The 20,248-nt window shown below is 44.3% G+C and overlaps 1 protein-coding gene across 3 annotated transcripts in view; it reads left to right on the forward strand.

Annotated features, from left to right (window-relative positions):
* The first annotated feature begins 902 nt into the window (after positions 1-902).
* The window catches only part of mib1 (MIB E3 ubiquitin protein ligase 1), a 57,662-nt gene continuing 38,316 nt past the window's right edge, over positions 903-20,248 (forward strand). For all 3 annotated transcript variants that reach the window (XM_079751078.1, XM_079751079.1, XM_079751080.1), the window contains exons 1-12: positions 903-1,781; positions 2,264-2,435; positions 6,122-6,251; positions 7,724-7,828; positions 8,836-8,902; positions 9,525-9,729; positions 10,279-10,462; positions 11,915-12,059; positions 12,190-12,323; positions 13,800-13,907; positions 14,972-15,169; positions 15,298-15,449. In XM_079751078.1, the coding sequence (XP_079607204.1) occupies positions 1,553-1,781; positions 2,264-2,435; positions 6,122-6,251; positions 7,724-7,828; positions 8,836-8,902; positions 9,525-9,729; positions 10,279-10,462; positions 11,915-12,059; positions 12,190-12,323; positions 13,800-13,907; positions 14,972-15,169; positions 15,298-15,449 (1,829 nt within the window). In that variant the 5' untranslated portion in view covers positions 903-1,552. The remainder of the gene's footprint in view (positions 1,782-2,263; positions 2,436-6,121; positions 6,252-7,723; positions 7,829-8,835; positions 8,903-9,524; positions 9,730-10,278; positions 10,463-11,914; positions 12,060-12,189; positions 12,324-13,799; positions 13,908-14,971; positions 15,170-15,297; positions 15,450-20,248) is intronic.

Here is a 20,248-nt window from a genome sequence, read left to right on the forward strand (position 1 = left end):
ATGAAAAGTGAATGTAAAGCCACATCATGATATAATTTTTTAATTCATTTCATTTTATCTTGACTCTGCTATGTAGAATTCCCAATATCCACATCCTTCTATTAAGAATTATCTAACCACTTAAGATAAAAGTCTGCAATATATATATATTCCTATAGTTTTTTCAATCATTTGTTTTAATTCATACCACAATAATTGTAATGGGCTTGCTTCATTTTAGCTTTAAACAAATAATGTATACGGGGACTTTCCCATAATAAATAATCTAAATGAAACAGAAATTAATATCAATTTATATTTTTACAAAGAGATACACTGTTACTTAATATTTAGAATTACACAATAACTTCATAGGCCAACATATCTGTCTTTGAAGGTATTGAAGAAATGTATTTCTAGGCGAACCTATTTATTTCAATATTCCATAAAAATCACACAGGCATCTTATTATATCTAGAATGGATGTATTTGTAATAAATATGTAATAACATATGTCATTAAGTGCATTAATATACTGGGAATGTGTGGCATATCTTTATGAACTTTGCATATTTCAAGGACATATGATTAGATAACAACAAACTGATCGGTTTATATAGCAGTGGCCAAGTTAATGGTCACTAGTCTATAAACCCTGTGCCATGTTAAGGGCCACTACAATAATAAACATATTATTTATTACTTATCCGACTGTGTTTTAAAAGGATATATACACACCACAAAAAACATCTAAAAAATGGTTATTTGATTTGTTTTTTAACGCGTTCTTTCTATGATCAACTTCAAAAGGGTTGTTTGGGAGCGCCGTGTTGGACCCGCCTCCATGTGCGTCAGATGACGCTGCCAACACAGGCCGAAGCCGAGCTTTTTTCATGCTCAGCGTCTTCGTGCGATGTCGTCTATCCCCGGACACACTCAGCGAACGCTAAAACCATGATTGACAATAATGGCGGCGCATTTATTTTGAGTTGACTCAAGGGAGGCGTTTCACAAAGAAAATAACTTGGATATAAAATCTGTCTTTCGCGCAATAACAACAAGGATTATTTCATCCAAAATCACCCCGTTTTGCTCACGCCTTTTGGACTTACCTACCAGAGGAAAACAGGGTTATCTCGCTAGCTGTTGTTAGCTGGCTACTTAGCTAGCCTGCTCGCTAAGTTAAGAGGTGGCATTCTTCTGTGTGGAGAGAAGAAGAGGAGAGACACCCAGCTCACCTATACACATATTTCTAGTCTAGCTCTGTAGATTCTTTGTGTGTTGGTGGAGCGGTACATTGGTCTTTCACAACACAACCACGAATGTAGGTGTTTTCACGTTGCTAGTTTCTCACAATAGTTGGGAAAATAAGGTGCGTGCCTCCTTGGGTAGCCAGTAGCTACTTCCCGCTAGCAGGCTAGCCTTTCAGCGGCTCGCTCCACACTACCTTCCTGTCAAGACTTGTACTCGCGAGCTGCTCCCAAGTCCTCCATCACAGCGCACATCGCTGGCTGGCTCTGTCTAGCTGGCTTATTAACCCGATTGGCTGTGGCATTGCGAGACAGTTTCGCAAATGACCACTGGCAGGAATAACCGGGTGATGATGGAAGGAGTCGGGGCGAGGGTGCTCCGTGGACCCGATTGGAAATGGGGTAAACAGGATGGCGGAGAGGGACATGTCGGGACTGTGCGGAGTTTTGAAAGTCCCGAAGAAGTGGTCGTTGTGTGGGACAACGGAACGGCTGCTAACTACCGCTGTTCAGGGGCGTACGACGTGAGGATATTTGACAGTGCTCCTACAGGTACGGTCCCCTATCTTTTCTTGTTCGGCGACAGGTCAGCGATAAATACCACTTGTTGATAAAGCGTGCAGCGTCCGTGTTGACTACGCTGATGTGGTTATGCATGCACTTTCTTGTGGAGCTAGTGGAGTAACGTGGGGTCCTTTGTAATAAATGCGTTATTTTCGAGATTATTATTTCCATTTCAAATAATAACTGTTTTTTTGGTGAAGCCATGCGTACTTTTTCTATCTCTTACAAGCCGAGCTTAAATGTTTTCACTCCCAGTGAAGACTATAACCAATCGATTTATATCAATTTGAGTCTTGTGCATCAATGTGAATCACCCCCCATCATGTATATATGCTATACAAAAAGGGTAATGGAGATGTGTTATATGTAAGAACCTATATAGTACATATCTGCATGCTGTTAAACCCAAGATAGTCAATGATAATATTGTCTACACCATAACCGTTGTACCTTTCTTTAATATATCCTAGGGATCAAGCATGACGGCACCATGTGTGACACCTGCCGCCAACAGCCCATCATTGGGATCCGATGGAAGTGTGCTGAGTGCACCAACTATGACCTTTGCACAACTTGCTACCATGGGGACAAGCATCACCTCAGACACCGGTTCTACAGGATTACCACCCCTGGCAGTGAGAGGTAAAGTTTTTCCCATACTACCCCATAACAATTATTCTCAAGCATCGTCAAACTTCCGATACGATCGGAGAACAAAGTATGGAGCATGTAACACTTTGGCATGGCCTATTCTTAACTCGCTAGGAATGGCGGTTTTTGATGCATTCTCTCCCTGAAATCTGAGAGGCCTTGTCTGAGCCATGTCTTTCTGCATTCACATGTTGCCCGGCAACAGCGCAGACTCGTTTTCAGAGCCATTTGCTTTTCTGTTGAGTTTTTGTGTAACCTCAAACAGCTATTTAAAATAATACAGGATGTGATGGTCAAGACCAATTTATGTATTTATTATTGGATCGATTACTTTCACAAGCACTTAATTCCTTTGTAATCTAAATATAGAGTTGAGCCTATCATTGTGTAGCCATTGTATGTAAAATTCTACCTGCAGTTTGCAGTCAGATGTAAATTATTATTTGTCATAATACAATGTCTTGATATAGATGAAATGCGCCTTTGTGTCAAAGGCTGTGCTGTCACAGGTTCAAATACAACATGTTGTGTCTCAATATTTTTGCGATGGCCTCTTCTTGTCCATTCCAGACAGAAATTGTTGTGAACCTCAGTTGATGGTCTTGTGGCCTAACAGCTGGCAGCCTTTTCAGCTGAGTATGACTCTGTTTGCCCCCTGAGACGGTTATATTGCATGGCAGCACACAATGGGGGCTGGAGGTGTCCCCTCTCCACACTCTTCCAACAGCAGGGTGGGGTGTTGGGTCATGCTACATTAGATTCTTTCACTGGCCACTGAGAAGGAGGAGGGAGTGTTTGAAGGGTGCACCCTGTTTGCTTTGGTCCAGCTTCAGAGTCTACCATTAGCAGCCACATTGGGGTCGGATGGTTTTAACTGTGCTAGGGGATTAATCAGCCATTTCTCAAATGCATTTATTGACATGCGTTCTGTTTGTTTAGTTACTTAGCAAGCTCGAGGCTATGCTGTTCAACACCGAAGCCATAACAGTAATTCTGATCATTATTGGAGATTTCCCCACTCACAATTACTGTGTATGTGTTTTTGGTGCAGAAAGGTATATACATATTTTTAACCTCACCCCAAAACATTTAGGTTTATGTTTCAGTGGCACAAAGAAACCTAGTATAATCAAACAAGAGTGCAGAGAGTCTGTTTCCATTGTGCCATGAGCTGCTACACTCATTTTCTGCCACAGGGTGGAAGCAAGCTGGTCTTCAAATCACTTTTCTGCCCACTTTAGTTTCATACATAATTTACCCATTTACAAATCCAGTATACGGCTACTAGGCATGTTTGAGTAATTGACTATTGATGAATTATGACCTTCATAAGCTCTCCATTCATAACTCTGTGTAAATAGGCTACGCTAATTCCTAGGATAATTCCTTTTGGTTCCTAGCCAAAAGGAATTATTAAATCAGCCTTTTAACGCTATCGGTGGCCTCAAACGTTGGGATCTTGACAAGCAGTTTCACCGGGAGATGGAGCCTCATAGCCAGCCGGCTTGAAAATAGCCAAAGCATCATATTTTAGGTTTATATATTTTAGGTTTTCATTCGATATTCTGCACGTGTGCGATCTATAGAGGCAAAAAATTCCATTACTCATTCGCTTTCGTCTTACCTGCCCATGAAGGTTGTGGAGAAAGAAAGGAATCTGCCAGCCCTGTATACCTCCCTTTCGTCAAAAGTCAAACAGCTCTAGAAAGAGTGTGTTTTTATTTCAATACAAAAAATACATTTTGGGCTAACCCGGGAGCTACACTGTTCATGAAAGCGTCTTGTATGGAGCAAAGGGAGCATATAGGAGATCTAGAGTAAACAACAATGACTGCTCGGCTATATATGTTTTTTCATTGTTGTGATCAATCACAAGTGGATTGTGCATACAGTAAATGTTTAGTCATTTAACAGGCCAATGTCTTCTTTGGCGATCTCTCAACAAACCTCACCTGAAGCTCCAATGACAGTACCAATTGTTCTCCTAATCTGGTCTTTCTTTAAATATTCCTTGTATAAACAATATCTGGGGTTCTAGAACTTGCTGTATTCCTCAACCTCGACTATCAACCGCGCCTCATCCATGATCGCAAATTTAAACTAGTGAATGCCTGCATCAGATTTTAGTCGTTGAGGCGGTGATGGCACTAGCTGCCCATTTAAGTATCGTAGGCTCTCCTGCCTCAGATGACCGCAGCGTAACAATAAGCAGAGAAATTAGAATAAGTAGGGCATTTTGTTTAACAGTGCTGATAACGAAAGATATATTTTAAGAAGGATGTGGACAACTCTTTTAGACAACCGGGATATATCGTTGTACAATTGGAGTAGAATATATTTGCAAATAATGTGAATATATACTTGACCAGTTGTAAGCAATGTATTTCAGACAGGAAACCATTTTAGGCTATGGTCCCATCGAATAATCTCTATGATTCAAGCTTCAACTATTTTAATAGTATTATGTGATGCTTCTGATGAAAAAACATAAATGTTAGATCTATACTGCCATATTTACCCAATGACAACCACACAGCTGGACAACTGTTCATCTACCACACCTGGGAAAACAAACATTTTCATTTAATCTTGGTTGCAGTGATTGTCGTTTCTTCTACACGGCAGTTCAAAAAGCACAGTGTCCAAGAGGCCTTTGGAAAGCATCAGTGCATCTGCTTTGACTTTCTGCTCCAATCATTAAGCCGCATTGAGTATTTGTCACCAAAAGTATTTTGGAGATTGCAAACAATATGTCGCCACATTGAATATCTGTCATAAAATATACCGGATTCAAACCATTTATCAGACGCCTCGCCTTTCCGTTTGATCTCTAGAGACGTGTGCAGTGATAGTCTGTCGGTCTTATTTGCGCACGCCCAGGCAGAAATGGCAGCTGTCAACAGTAAAAGGCATAGGCCAGCCTAATGATAGAGTTCGTTGCTTCTAGAGCTCAAGTCATTTCCCTCTGTCAATCTACAAGTAAATCATAGGCCATCAGTCTTCTTCACCATGTTGCAGAACGTGTGTGTGTGTGTGTGTGTGTGTGTGTGTGTGTGTGTGTGTGTGTGTGTGTGTGTGTGTGTGTGTGTGTGTGTGTGTGTGTGTGTGTGTGTGTGTGTGTGTGTGTGTGTGTGTGGTGTTGTAAACAGGAGAATAGTAGGTGAAATGCAATAGCAGAGCGACAGAGGTAGGGAGCAGTGAGCCATCGACAGGCAGTCCCTTCTGAAACATCCGTTCATTCTCGTAGCAATATGGTATGCATCCAGCGCTGTGGTCATCACTAGTACCAGAGCAGACACTTATTTATTCCACTTTGTTTGCTGTGACATACGCCTTTTAAATATAACTTTTATAAGCTCTTTACGACCCCCAGGACTCTCTTTTTTTTTTGTTTTTTTTGTTTTTTTGTATGAGATTTTAAGAATAAAAATGCACTAAAATGGAAAATTTCCATTCCAATATCCTTATCAGGTTGGTGTAGCATTGGTGTAATAATGTATGTATTTTTGCAGTGTTTTTTTGTTGTATTATGTTCCATATGATATTGCTCACAGGTCCAGCCATACCAACAAGGGATTTAGGGGAATCATTTATTTTTCCTGAAACATGCGGAAAAAATGCAAATGCTCTTGGTACCGTTCTCCTTCTAAAAAAGTGTCTCTGTCGCTCTTCCACAGAGTGCTATTGGAGTCCCGCAGGAAGTCCAAGAAGATCACTGCCCGGGGCATCTTCACGGGGGGCCGGGTGGTGAGAGGAGTGGACTGGCAGTGGGAGGACCAGGATGGAGGCAACGGCAGGAGGGGAAAGGTATGAGGAGACGCGCAGTGGGACACAAAGAGCTTGATGCATATAAACAAACCCAAAGTAAACCACTTTGACGTTGTTTATGCAGAAGCTCTAGCTGTGGGGCAGCCGCCATGAAATCTATCATCATCTTTTTAATGTAAGCCCTGTAAAAGAGCCTGGATGGGAACCATTAAAGCGGTACTTTATCTAAAGCCATGCGTCCCTGCCATAACACAATGTCTTTTCAGGGTGAACAGTCGACAACAACGCTATAAAGCCCTCATAGTTTGACTCCAGTTCAGACCCCGGTGTTTCCAATTGAACAATCCCTCCAGGCTAATTAAGACTTCATTTTGCTGTTATTTAATAGCATATTTCATTATTCTTTTATGATGCTGTAAGCAATATGCTCCCCAGAAAGCTGCTATTAGATGTCCTTCATCTTGGATTAACTGTTTATTACAAATGTGACCTCTTATGGGCCATTAATCAATTATTCCTTGATAGAGCCCTACATGTCTCATTTTAAACTCTTTATTCACTAAGGGCATAACTGTTTAATAATTAATGAAAGGTGAGGTGGCTGTGCTTTCTCATAAAATTGATGGGCTAGCTCCTTTGTGGCTTACCAATAGCTCATGGTGAAATATGCGACAGATTTGAATTGATCTTTAGGTCCTAAAGGTATTATTATTTTTTTCCTTTACTGGCTTTTGTCAAATAATTGTCATCAGCCCTGCGGTTTTAATATTCAGAAAACATTCCATTACCCATTCATTGTCTATTTTTTTTAAATTCAATGTTCGTCATCTAATGTAGTTATTATAGTCCACTAGAAGTAGTGGTATATCCAAGTACTTACATGTTCATGGTGTTTTTGGGATGTGTATGTTTCAGTGTTCTGAGTTTACGTGTGTGTCATGTGTGTGTTCTATCATTTCTATATCCTTGAAATCCTTTTTGTTTGTGTTTTTATAAGAGAGATTGGCAGTCACAGCGGACTCATAAAAATGTATTTTGAATCAAATTGCTGCGTAAACAAATTCGAGATCCAAATCTGATTAAATCTGATTAACAGCTCCCCCAAGAACTCAAATAGAATGAGATCTCCCCTACTGACTCCCACTTTTCATACTCTCCAGACGCTGGGGAATGCAGCTGGTCTCTGTGTTGCGATCATAGTGGAGGTATAGGAGACAGGACTGCAGATGGTGCATTGTAGTGCTGGTCTACAAATTGTCACACACAACTTTTCCGAGCAACTTGGTCTCCCCTGAAACCGCCGCCAAGGATGTCAGTTGATGTTGCGATTCAGTGTTCAGTGCTATGAGAGGGCTTGTAGGGGAAGACCACTCAGACGTTCAGCCTCACGCTTCTATGTACTAGAGAAGGAGGTTCATGGTCCATCGTAGACGACATCAATGGAATAAATCATCCATTTTCCCTAGTCCTCTGTCTCTGTTACTTTCTAACTCCACCTACCTACTCTGCAGGTGACCGAGATCCAGGACTGGAGCGCTGCCAGTCCCCACAGCGCTGCGTACGTGCTGTGGGACAACGGCGCCAAGAACCTGTACCGAGTTGGCTTTGAGGGAATGGTGAGCAAACTTCCAGCCGGACCCCCATACACACACGCACTCGGTCCACACCCGCTCAGTCTTACAATAGATCAGCTGTCGGCTGGTCTTTGTGTTTGACCACAGGCTTGAGGCCCTTTCTTTGGCTGCCAGGCCCTTTCTTTGGCTGCAGAGAGCCACGCAGCCGGCATGTGTGAGGCGCCATTGTGCAGGCAGCTGGAAGGGGAGGAGGGGGACGATCTACATGATAAAGGCAATCTGCTCCCCTTTCTGCTGTGCAGGGGAAGAGAGTGATCACTGAGGTCAGCTTGAGAGAATTGGGCTGGGGATGTTGGAGGCTTAGGACTATGGCCACACACGCGCCTAAAAAATGCCCTCTCCCTATTGGGTGAGGTCGCTTCTGCATTTGACCGAATGGCCAATCGGCCCTCCCAACTTGTGTTACAGATTCTCCTTTGTTACGCTAATGAGGGATGATGATGGGGCAGACGGCATCTGCTCTGGAATTTTCAACGTATTTCTGAGACTCCTGGTCTCAGTGTTGGGCATTTCCGTACGCATTAACTCTACTGATGTCTCTTCAATAAAACAACGTAGCCTACAGTCTTAAGACGGCAAGCAGCACACCGATGCTTTCTTAAGAGCCTCACGGCGTGAACACACAAGCACAAACCTGTTTATTTGTTGATCCTTGCGTCGCGAAGGGATGAACAGTCCCATCTCCTAGGAGGAATGTGTGCAATGCCTTTTAATCAAATCTACCCTCTAACTCTGCCACAGTGGCTGCACATGTCTGAGTCATCACAAAAAGGTGTGATAATGCATTCTCTGTACAGCACTCTGACGTTTTACTGTCCTTCGCCCGTCCTCGGGGCACTGCTATTGTTGTAAATCTCTGGGAGCGCTTTCGGATTCCTTCCGTGTAAATTCTCACTAAGATAATTTGATGATCTTGCTTCTTCCCTAATGGAATTGTCCCTGTTGTACCCGTGATTTATATCATTAACGCCAATTGTCTTCTCCTCCAGTCGGACCTGAAATGCGTCCAGGATGCCAAAGGCGGCTCGTTCTACAGAGACCACTGCCCGGTGCTGGGTGAGTAAGCCGGTGATCCATGCTCACTGCCGTTATTGCACCACTTTTCTCACCTCCCGTTGTGGTGCAGTAAATTCCAAGGGCATTAGGGGAGCCATGTTGCAGTGGCGCCTTCTGGTAGCTAGATGGCAGCAGAGCTCAGTCCCCTGACTGCAATCAGGGCGGGCTGGCGCAGCATTCCTGCTAGGGAGGAATGCTAGTAACACAGTGGGATACTTGGGAATGGGCTCAGTGTCAGCTTTGATTCTGAAAAACATTACGCTTGAGTGACCTCGTTTAGTCCATGTATTGCATTACAACCTCCACTAAATTTAATCAAGTGCTAACTTTCAATGTTGAGTCAGTAAAATATAGTGTACACTTTTTAATTAGGACAGTCTGTGGGAACACATTTGGGACAGCCTGGATGTTATTGGATGCTCAGCGCTGTGCCCTACATTTTGTGTGTGTGTGTGTGTGTGTGTGTGTGTGTGTGTGTGCGTGTGCGTGTGTGTGCGCGCGCCCACGTTTTAAATGAGCACTGGTCCTGTTGAGCACCGGTCCGGTTGATAAACACACATGCACCGGTCCTGTTCATTTTGCTGTGGTGTCGGGTCTCAACGGCTTCCTCCTCGGCTCCCAGGCGAGCAGAACGGCAACAGGAACCCTGGGGGTCTTCAGATCGGGGACCTGGTCAACATCGACCTGGACCTGGAGATCGTCCAGTCCCTGCAGCACGGCCACGGCGGCTGGACGGACGGCATGTTCGAGACCCTCACCACCACCGGCACGGTGTGTGGCATCGACGAGGACCACGACATCGTGGTGCAGTACCCCAGCGGGAACAGGTGATCCTCCGACCGCTGGTCCCCTCACCGCTTTATTTCTTTATTTCTTGTTTTTTAACTGATTGGGCCCGTGGGAATGATACATTGACCCGTCTAGAGGTGAAACAATGCATGCCAAACAGTACACGATTGATCTATCAATCAACGGGGGTGTATGCCTTTCAGGTTTGCTTGCACCCTCTGCTCTCTCTCTCTCCTGTGCAGGCTTTTTTCCATGACTGATGTAGAAAGATAAACAAAATGAGTATTGGTACATATTTGAAACCTGCGTCATGTGACTTTTCGAGTAAAGCGATTTACTCCGTAATGAATATACAGTATTTTGTTGATAGAATGCACCCATCCAATCAACCTATACAGGAAATGTTTCTCCATGACACATTTTATTCTGCACCGCGTTTCTGCCCCAACCGCGGGAACACCTCAGATTGCATGCGATTGATGTCTCCATAACTGCAGCCACTAGAGGCCGCCGACGGGAAAACGTACATAATGCAGGTTTAAAGCAAGCAGGAGGCTATAAGCGGCCGTGTCCGCCCCTGTGTTCAGGTGGACGTTCAACCCGGCGGTGCTGACCAAGGCCAACGTGGTGCGCAGTGGCGAGGCGGCAGCCGGCGCCGAGGGCGGCAGCTGCCAGTTCCTGGTGGGCGACCTAGTCCAGATCTGCTACGACATCGACCGCATCAAGCTGCTGCAGCGCGGACACGGCGAGTGGGCGGAGGCCATGCTGCCGGTGAGGGACCCCCACCGCCCCCGTCCTCCTCGGTTCACCGGCTGCAGGAGCCCGCACCACCAGAATGTTCCCCTAACTGAGTCTGAACATGGCACGACCTGGGCCAGAGACTTATGTCATTCGCCCCCCAAAAAAAGAAGGGTACCAGGAATATAAAAATAGAAAGGAATACAGAAGAATAGCGTCAGAGAGCAGGATTCAATCTTCAAGGCCCCAGAATGAAAGATGGGGCTCCAAAGGCTGGGGACTTTATCGCTCGACAACTCTGAACAGGGATAATGTGCCTTTTGATTCATCACGAGTTTGACAGAATCAATCTCCCCCACTTATTTCAGTATTAAAGTAAAGTTTTTTAATTCCTACCTCACTTTGACGCAGTGGAATGAGCGATTGTGCCGCATGAAAAACATTCATCAATTCCCGCAAATTGATTCTCACTTTCTTGAAAATTGGCTGTCTATGCCGGCACACCCTAGTCACTGGATGTCTTGTCTCCTGTGATGAATATCAGATTGATGGTGCATCGTCTCTTGTCTCAAGACGAACCACCGGCGGCCATCTTAACTTTATAAGACGGTTATAATGACTTTACGGCCATTCCGATTTTTGACCCCGATTGTCTTGTTTCGTCTTAAGGCAGTGTAGTTGTCCCTCTCTTATGAAGTATTGTAAATTGTTGCCATGCTACTCCTGGGGTTATGTAACAACGTCTACTCCGGCACGCCACTTGTCCCTGCCAAAGCCCCCTTCAGCGGCTAATGAGCCTGAAAACCTGGGGACGGTCGGTAGCTTTGATCACTAACCACAGCAAACCACCTCCCAGCCCGTCGTTTCTGCCACTGCAGCAGTCCCCGTTATTGATGGCATCCTCCAGCACAGCCCAAGACTCTGTGTGCATCTTTCTCTCTCTCTCCCACGCCCAGTCCAGCTCTGGTTGATATGGTTTTAGAATTGGAAAGCGTTTCGGGTGTGTCCTTAGAAACCCAGGAGAGGGTGGCTGTATAGATGAATAATCGCTGTGCTAATAGAATGGGCTTTTCCTCTCCTCTCTCTCTCTCTCTCTCTCTCTTTATCGCCTTCCCTCCCTCCATCTATCCCTCCTCCTCTGGGTCTTTCCTGTGCTCATCCTCCCTTTCTGTATCAATCAAACAACCATTGAATGAATAATGAGCGCTAAACTTTAAAATATTCCGTGATCATATTTCGCCTGCCACTTTTATTTCCTTCTCTCCTGTTTTTTCCTTCTGCTGGTGGCACAATTGTATTTCTAAAACCACTTGGATTTCATCCTCTCTTATTTATATCCTTTATCTGTCCCCTTCACATTCTCCCAGTCCCCAGTCTCTTACTCGCTCGCTCGCCCACCGACTCACACGCCGCAGACACATGCACAGCCCGGAGATAAGTTGTTCATGTCCGTATGCTAATGAGACGCCGGCCCCCTCCTGACAGACGCTGGGCAAGGTGGGCCGCGTGCAGCAGATCTACTCTGACAGCGACCTGAAGGTGGAGGTCTGCGGCACCTCGTGGACGTACAACCCCGCCGCTGTCACCAAGGTGGCCCCCTCCGGCGCCGCTGTCACCAACGCTTCGGGAGGTAGGTTCACGCGCACGCCTTTCCCTCTTCTCCCCCCGCCCTGACCCCCGAGGCCGCGGTGGCCAGTCACGCTCGATGTACGTCTGGTCTAGTTCTGACGGGTTGGTTTGGACCTTCTTGTGTGCCGCAGAGCGCCTGTCCCAGCTGCTGAAGAAGCTGTTTGAGACGCAGGAGTCGGGCGACATCAACGAGGAGCTGGTGAAGGCGGCGGCCAACGGAGACCTGGCCAAAGTGGAGGACATCCTCATGAGGCCCGACGTGGATGTGAGTGTGCTCGCCGTTTACGGCGTAATCGGTTGGACGCTTTGTCTGATGGGTTTGGGGGGGCGGGCGGTTGGCCACCGGCCCTTTTAGGTGGGCTGAATTAAAGTATTTTTATTCTGAGGTTTACACTGAAATGTTGTGACTGAGATGATTTTGCATAATATGCCTCAAGGCAAGCTGCATTTTAATTCATATTCAGTTTTATTAAGTGGTGCGAAAAATGGAGCATAAATATCCTTTATTTTTCATGCTAATTCACAGCTCATTGGCCTGAGCATGGTCCTACAACCACAAACTGTTGTAGTTAGATTCATGCTTAGACTGCACTGGAATAGTGAGATAGCGTACCCCCCTTCCCTGCATATGTTTACATTTGCATCTACTTGGTCTCAAACAGTATTGTTAGCTGAATGGCCTTCACTTTTTAGTTTTCTAGTTAAGAGGAAGGAAGACTCCTTGGAGAGGCCCATGTGATCCTCTGTTACTCTAAGAAGCATTATGTCTAGGCCCAGAGGAGAACCCAGAGCTATTGTGTTTACTGCAGCACACGGCTGTTAGTCTCAACATAAACGTGAGACGTCCCCATACAGCCACACAGTCTGTCCTGTCTCGGGCTAGACTGCACACCCGTACCCTTTTTCAAAGCAGTACTTAAAACCGGTTATTTCTTAATGCTGTCAATAACTACCGATGAATGTACCAGGGTCTCCTTACAGTTAATAAATGATAAGCTTTTCTTGGTTGAATGGCTTTTCTTACACAACCAGACCCGACCATTTTTTCCAGGCCCCGCCCCAACAGTTGCTACTAGTATCATACATGATGTAATGATGCAGTGGCTCAACAGGGGGTGGCTGATACGAATGGCTGCAGAGCAGTTGTATGCTTTTGTGTGTGTCAGGTTCAGGCGTGCATGTGTGTAAATGGTATCATTTGTAAGAGACACAAGGCCTTGGCTCCGTAAAGTTTCTGAAAGCTGGTTAGATCAAGCAACCCTGAATGCTTTGCAGTACTGTCTTTACTCAGAGTGTGTGTGTGTGTGTGTGTGCGTGTGTGTGTCATTGTGGTGAAGGCTGGCCAGGTGCCCTACCGCCTTTCAGTGGAATTATTTGCTTAAAGCTGAGCGCGCTGTGCTCGGCCAAGGGATCCGCCTGCCAGGACAAGAGACATCTTGAGACTCCCAAAGGAGTCCACATTAATATTTATGCACTGAATTATTGCAGTGCTGCTGTCTGTGATGAAGCCCAAGTGTACGCACACACACACACACACACACACACACACACACACACACACACACACACACACACACACACACACACACACACACACAGACTTCAAACACATACACTCCCCTAATGCGGTACGGTTCCAAGTGAACAGATAGTAGTATAGATGGAATCATGCAGCATATCACAGACAAACAGGCGCACACGCACACACACATCTCCTCACTGTTGTTTTCTCATTTTGCAGGTTAACGGGCAGTGTGCTGGACACACGGCCATGCAGGCAGCCAGTCAAAACGGTCATGTCGACGTGCTCAAGCTGTTGCTCAAACACAACGTGGACCTGGAAGCCGAGGTCTGCCTGAGACAGATTTCTTTCTTTAGGCGTAATGTTCATATTTATCACCTTCATGCCTTGCTAAAAATCCTCGTACTGCAACTACCACTACTAGTCACTAGAGCTACATTGAGATAAATTCCTTATGCACACGTTGACGCCCAGAAATCCAAGAGACTGTGTACAACTAAAGAGTTTGAGTTGGACGCCGTGCCGTACACACGTTGTACCTCTTGTTGGATACAAACGGCTTGTCTCAGTTTCTGTATTTACCCTCCCTTCGAGCGTGGACCAACCCGGGAGTCAAACCAGAACATGTTTACAGTTTGTTATTGCCGCTGTGAGATACTCGACCGGTTAGGATAAGAAGAAAGTCTATGCCTAGTGCATATTATTATGAGTTGTTATTACGTCATCTATATACCACAGAATAGTGATGCAAGAAAGATGTTTATATAAAAATAATAATACGTTGTCCAAATCTCAAGTACTCGTGTACTCGTTTGTGTCCACACTTGTGCTCCACTGGATAGTTTTTTTTTCCTGCCCTTGATCATTGGAGAGCCTGCGGAATACACTCATTATATATATATATATATATATATATATATATATATATATCAAAATATATTTGTAACTTAAATAAATATCAATGACTTTAAAATTCCATAAAAGGCTAGCGTTAAAAGTTGCCCAACTAACCTCTTTTAAGTCCCCACAAATATATGCAACAACGACTGCTTTATTTCATACAATTTACTTATACAGTAATCTTTCATTAAATTTTGCCCAAATAAATATAAACATAATATAAAATATATTCATGAGATGTCATGAAAAATGAGCAAGGATGCAAATGATTCTCGATTACAATATTTTTGTAATCGTTTAGTGTTTGCTTGACAAGTACTCCTTTGCACCCCTACCACGGAATATGGTAAACAGAGAGATGAGGTCAGTATTAATGTGATCCCAAATATCCTGGTCTTATGGAGGAAAGATACGATTGCACAGGAGGGGAAATCAAGAAAGTGTGAATCCTAAACAGTTTTTAAAGTCGTGCATCTGAATGTTTTAACCAGGACAAAGACGGAGACCGGGCCGTCCATCACGCAGCCTTCGGGGACGAGGGCTCGGTCATCGAGGTCCTGCAGAGGGGTGGGGCCGACCTGAATGCCAGGAACAAGCGCAGGCAGACGCCGCTGCACATCGCTGTCAACAAAGGCCACCTCCAGGTGGTCAAAACCCTGCTGGACTTCGGCTGTCACCCCAGCCTCCAGGTATAATCGCCTCACCCATTCAGGTCTCAGTCTCCGCTCCCACCATACCCTTGGAAGTCGACGTTTCCCCTCGATCGCTCGAGTGATTCACGTTCTGATGGTCTTCTCCCGGTGTTCTCCCCCTGCAGGACTCGGAAGGAGACACGCCCCTGCACGACGCCATCAGCAAGAAGCGGGACGACATGCTGTCGGTGTTGCTGGAGGCCAGCGCTGACGTCACCATCACCAACAACAACGGCTTCAACGCCCTGCACCACGCCGCCCTGCGAGGGAATCCCAGGTACCACGCCAACAGACCTGACTCGGCGGGATCTATATCTGGCACACCTAAAAGTGGCCTGTGGCTACTCTTTGGAAGCAGCGTTCCTCCGGTTTGGACTGCGAGAAGTCCATTCCGGCTCCCTAACGGCCCTGGCTATAAACGCTGCTCTGAGGCAGTCCAGCAATTCTTTATAGCCAACTCATTTAGTTTTAAAGAAAATCACACAGTGCTAGACGGTGTGATTTCTAGCTCCTGCCAGACTCAATCACAATGCCCAACCTGCTCTTCCTCATTTGACGAAGAAATGTAATACCCTGAAATATATATTTAGAACAGAAACGGGATGGTTGTTGAATGATCTATCCTACCGTGTGTGAAATTCACATACGCAATGGGACAGTGGATGGCAATGGTGAAATCAACCAGGCCCAATTAACCCAGCATTGAAACTAGATAAGTTGACGGCACACGCAAGGGAATTTGGTTCCACATTTAAGTCACACACATGCGCACGCACACATTACATTATAATCTCTTCTTATTAGTGTTGTTGTTGCGGCATCCGTTTTTAAATTGTTTTAGAATGTTTTTTTGGCTGAAGCTCACGTTCAACAGGGCTTGATGTTTCCCTACAGGCTATAGCATAGCATCTATGCTACAACAGCTGGTATAGATTGAAATTGAAATAATGCTACCTTGGAGATCCTCAAAGCATCTGTCAAATAGTGTTTTTCCCATGTAGTTAATAGCCCATGAAGTTCATTATTGTATCTTTTACTGTTATGGCGGATGCTGTTTCTGATTTTTTTTTTTTTGGGCACTGTGAGCTAGCGGTGGCGAGCCTCCAGCTGCAACACTGGCTAACAGTAGCCCTGGCTTGCTAGCAGCAGCCCTGCCTAGCAGCAGCACTGGCTCGTCCTTGGCCATGGCTATTTCTGGTTCCACCTGGCCACCGTTCCTCCCAGCGCTGCTGGGTTTATTTTGGTCTCTGTTATAAAAGTATTAAGGATGGCCCAGTGTGTGTTTAAGGTGACGTACTTCTGTGTTGTTCAAGTGTCAGGACTATTCTTTGTATTCGTGTCAATAGCTTTCCCTTTTCTTGCTGCGGTGGATGGACTGTGTTTGCATTGCATGAGTGATTTCTGTATTTTGTCCCGGGCCAAGGGGACAGATATTGTCATCCTCCTGTTGTTGGCACAAGTGTTGGCTCCATGACAAATGCAATTGGGTTCTTAAAGCCCTGTTGAAGCCGGCACCGTCGCAGCAGCGCGAGCCCCAGCGCAGCGCCCGGCCTGTCGAGGGGGCCCCCCTATGACCACGCGGCTCCCTGATAGATAGCCTGTTAGACAATAATCTGGGCCGCAATCAGCCTGCTTCTGACATTCTATTTCCTACCGGGTACCCGGAAATGCATTGGAGTCATTTTTCATAGCACTGTGACATAGCATTTATTTATATATATATATATATATATATATATATATATATATATATATATATATCTTTCTTTCTTTCTTTTTTTATTACATTTTGCCAACTGGTAATAACATGAAAGCTGGATGATAAATCCTTTGGGTTATAGTTTTATATGAAGCCTAACGCTCTTGTACCGGTTACTGGTACATCAAGGGCACAACCGTGTTCTGGTGTAAAACGGAGGTGGGGGGCTGGTCAGCCGCAGGGGTTCCCTTGCACCTTTTTGTGTGTGACCTCACCTTCCTCTGGCTGTCATTAACTTGGAGGTGAAAAGTTATGGTTTTGGATTCACTGTTCACAAGTATTGTGTGTGGGTGGGTGCTTGTGTGTGTGTTGTGCTATTTGTGTAGCTTTTGCCTTCACAAAGAACGAAGATGCATGTCTTCTCGCCCAATCGGGTCCATTTACTTTTATTGTACACTTGAGTTCCCCCCACATCCGATATTGCAGGGAAGGTCGTCTATGCCCGGCCTCAGCCCTGAAACCCTCCGAAATCTCTCCCTGGGTTGGAGTGAAAATGTCTGTGCTGGTGGGTGTTTCGGTAGCAGAGGCAGTTGTGTTGATTGAGTGTTTGCCTCAGGTCCATCTGTGGAGGCCTGTTCCTGAAAAGCCCCCCTGGTGACTGTCATGACGATGACTGTAACCCTCCACAACTGGAGGTGAGGCAGAGGCCTCCCATGGATCCCTGGGAAATAACTGGCCTTATTTATCCATTAAAATGGGAGCCTCACTATTGCGTAGGATTGGGCATCGTTAGGATTTTATTAGTGTGGTTGCAAAGCAAGCCACAATATTGTTATCATGTTTCTTTTTTATTATTATTTCCCCCCCTCATTTTCAGTAATTATCTCCTCCTACAGTATTGCAGGTAGAAACACCTTGCCCATTGCAAAGAACTCCACATATATCAGTGAAGTGTGCAATTCCTACGATTTTAGAAATTGAACATACTTTTTTTTTTTATTGATATTAATATCTAATATGGAAATTGAATGGGGCAATAACGAAACCCTGGGAGCTGTCATATTCAATCTGTATACCTTGACCGGAAGTAAGGAAGCAGCGCCACAGCCCTGCTTTATGAAATAATCTGAAACCTGGTACCTTGGCCTTATTTGATATGCTGCATCTTTTTGCATCAGACCATTAATGTCCGCCTGGAAAGCTTTTATCTGTACCTTGAAAGTTTTGGAAAACGTTGATTAAATCTTGAGAACAGATTTGGTACACATGGTCCTTAATACTGCCCAACCTTATCGTATTATTAGGGGTACGAGCAGCGAAGCTGCTTGGTCCCCTATTGTTTCTGTAACTTTTTTTTTTTTTTCCTCAAATTCTGTCAAAGCCATACTGCAGCCTATACCGTTAGTCAAAAACTCGTCAAATTTTCAGGTATGGTTACCAATAACCCCCACTACCCATAAACCAAAATGTATGTAACCAGATGCATTCATAAAACCTTTTCCCACAATTTCATATTAAAGCTAAACATGATAAAAAGATTTACAGGCTACAAAAATAATCAAAAATTTACCAAAATCGCCACATAAAATCTTTAGACCAAGCCTCACAAAAACAGAACATAATTTGTTTTATTTAGTTCCATTTGAGAAATACTGGGCAATAAAGTTGGAGCAGTTAGCCCATTTTTCTTATATGAACAATTTTGTTATTGTATAAAAAAACATACGACTATTATTAGGTGGATATCAATACCCCCCACTACTAATAAACCCAAATTGTGGTACTGCACCCAAAGGTGGCGCTATTTTAAAAATTATGAACTAGACTTATTTCTCCTTACTAGATTGACCTAGACTCATAATTCTTTCAGCATATTAGTCTCTAAAATCAGATGCATCTTTTTCATCCTGGTCTTCTGCTCTAAAAATGTTTACTTTTCCCACAATTTCATAGAAAACCCAAACGTCCACAGTCTCAACCCATTTTGCCTATACAACCGTTTTGTTGATGTATAACTACCATACGGCTATCATTAGGTGGATACCATTAACAGTGCAAATTTTCAGATCTGTACTCTTTTAAGAAAGCCCTTAATTCCCCTGTGAAATGTGTGCTTGGAGTTTTCTGGATGTTGTGTCCTTATCAATCGTCATTTTCACCATGTGAATGAGGCTTCATGCAGTTCAGGAATGTCAGTGGCTCAACAGGATAATGCCGTGTACTGGTGATCCTTAAGTTGAGAGTTTGAATCCTGATTAGAGCATTATGAACAAGCTGAACATGACATTCTGTCATTGCCACTCACTTAAGAAACACAACATTGAACAGCACCTGAAGTTCATCAGGCAATCAACATTCCGGTTCATTAGTTTCTAAGAATCAGACTGCCAACACACAGTATGGCATTAAGGGGAACTTCTTCATTAACCATTTTTTCTTCATAATTAACTGTCATATTTATATTTCTTCCGTTAGTGTTCTTGACTACAAATGTTTAAATTCCCCAGAATTTCAAAGATTTTTCAGGTATATGCTTTGAAGAAAGCCCTTAATTCACTTGAGAAATGTGTGCTTTGAGTTTTCTGGATGTTGTGTGCTTTTCAATGGACATTTTGATCATGTGAATGAGGTTGCAGTTCAGGTTTATAAGTGGAACATCCTTCCTTAAATATGAAAATTATGTTATTTATATATCTTCCATTAGTTTGTTCTTGACTTTTAATTTTGCTCGGACCCCGTTAATCACCGCTTGCGGTTATATTTTTAATTGTTATTGTTCTAAAAATGGGTTATGGCAGATTTATGTGAAAATAAGATTATACAAATGAGCCGCCATTGTTCATTCAATCACAAGTCCGCTTCAGAAAAAACCCAGGGACCAATAGCTTGTTGGGCCCTCTAAGGACATCCCCATTCGGTAATGTCGAACGTTTTGTAATCATAGCTAAAAAAGCTACCTTACATGGTCAATTTCAAATAACCACTGTTGCAGATGCTCAGCAAGCTAGTTTTTATAATTGAAGGGAATGGGGAAAAAAGCAGAGCTGTCAAAGTCGGCGGTACACGTACAGAATCAGCGCATCAGCAGATCTCCAAAAAGTGGTAAAGTATCCCTTCGTCGACAGGGGGCGCTGTAACTCGTGATCAAACAAAAACGATCTGCCACACTATTCAATCAATCACAAGGCGTTCTCTAAGCGGCCTAGGGCTTGAAATTTGGCGTGCTCGCTCATTAGCCCTGCTAGCATTAGCATTTCAGCATGCGTGCGGAATATTGCGCACACAAAGAGATGGCTCACACGCATTTGCGCAGAAAATGTACGTGAGGCAACATGTCTAGTAGATACCGATTCTCTTTATCGGATGCAGGTTTATTG

Source organism: Pollachius pollachius, assembly GCF_949987615.1.
Source record: "Pollachius pollachius genome assembly, chromosome: 14".
NCBI lineage: Eukaryota > Metazoa > Chordata > Actinopteri > Gadiformes > Gadidae > Pollachius > Pollachius pollachius.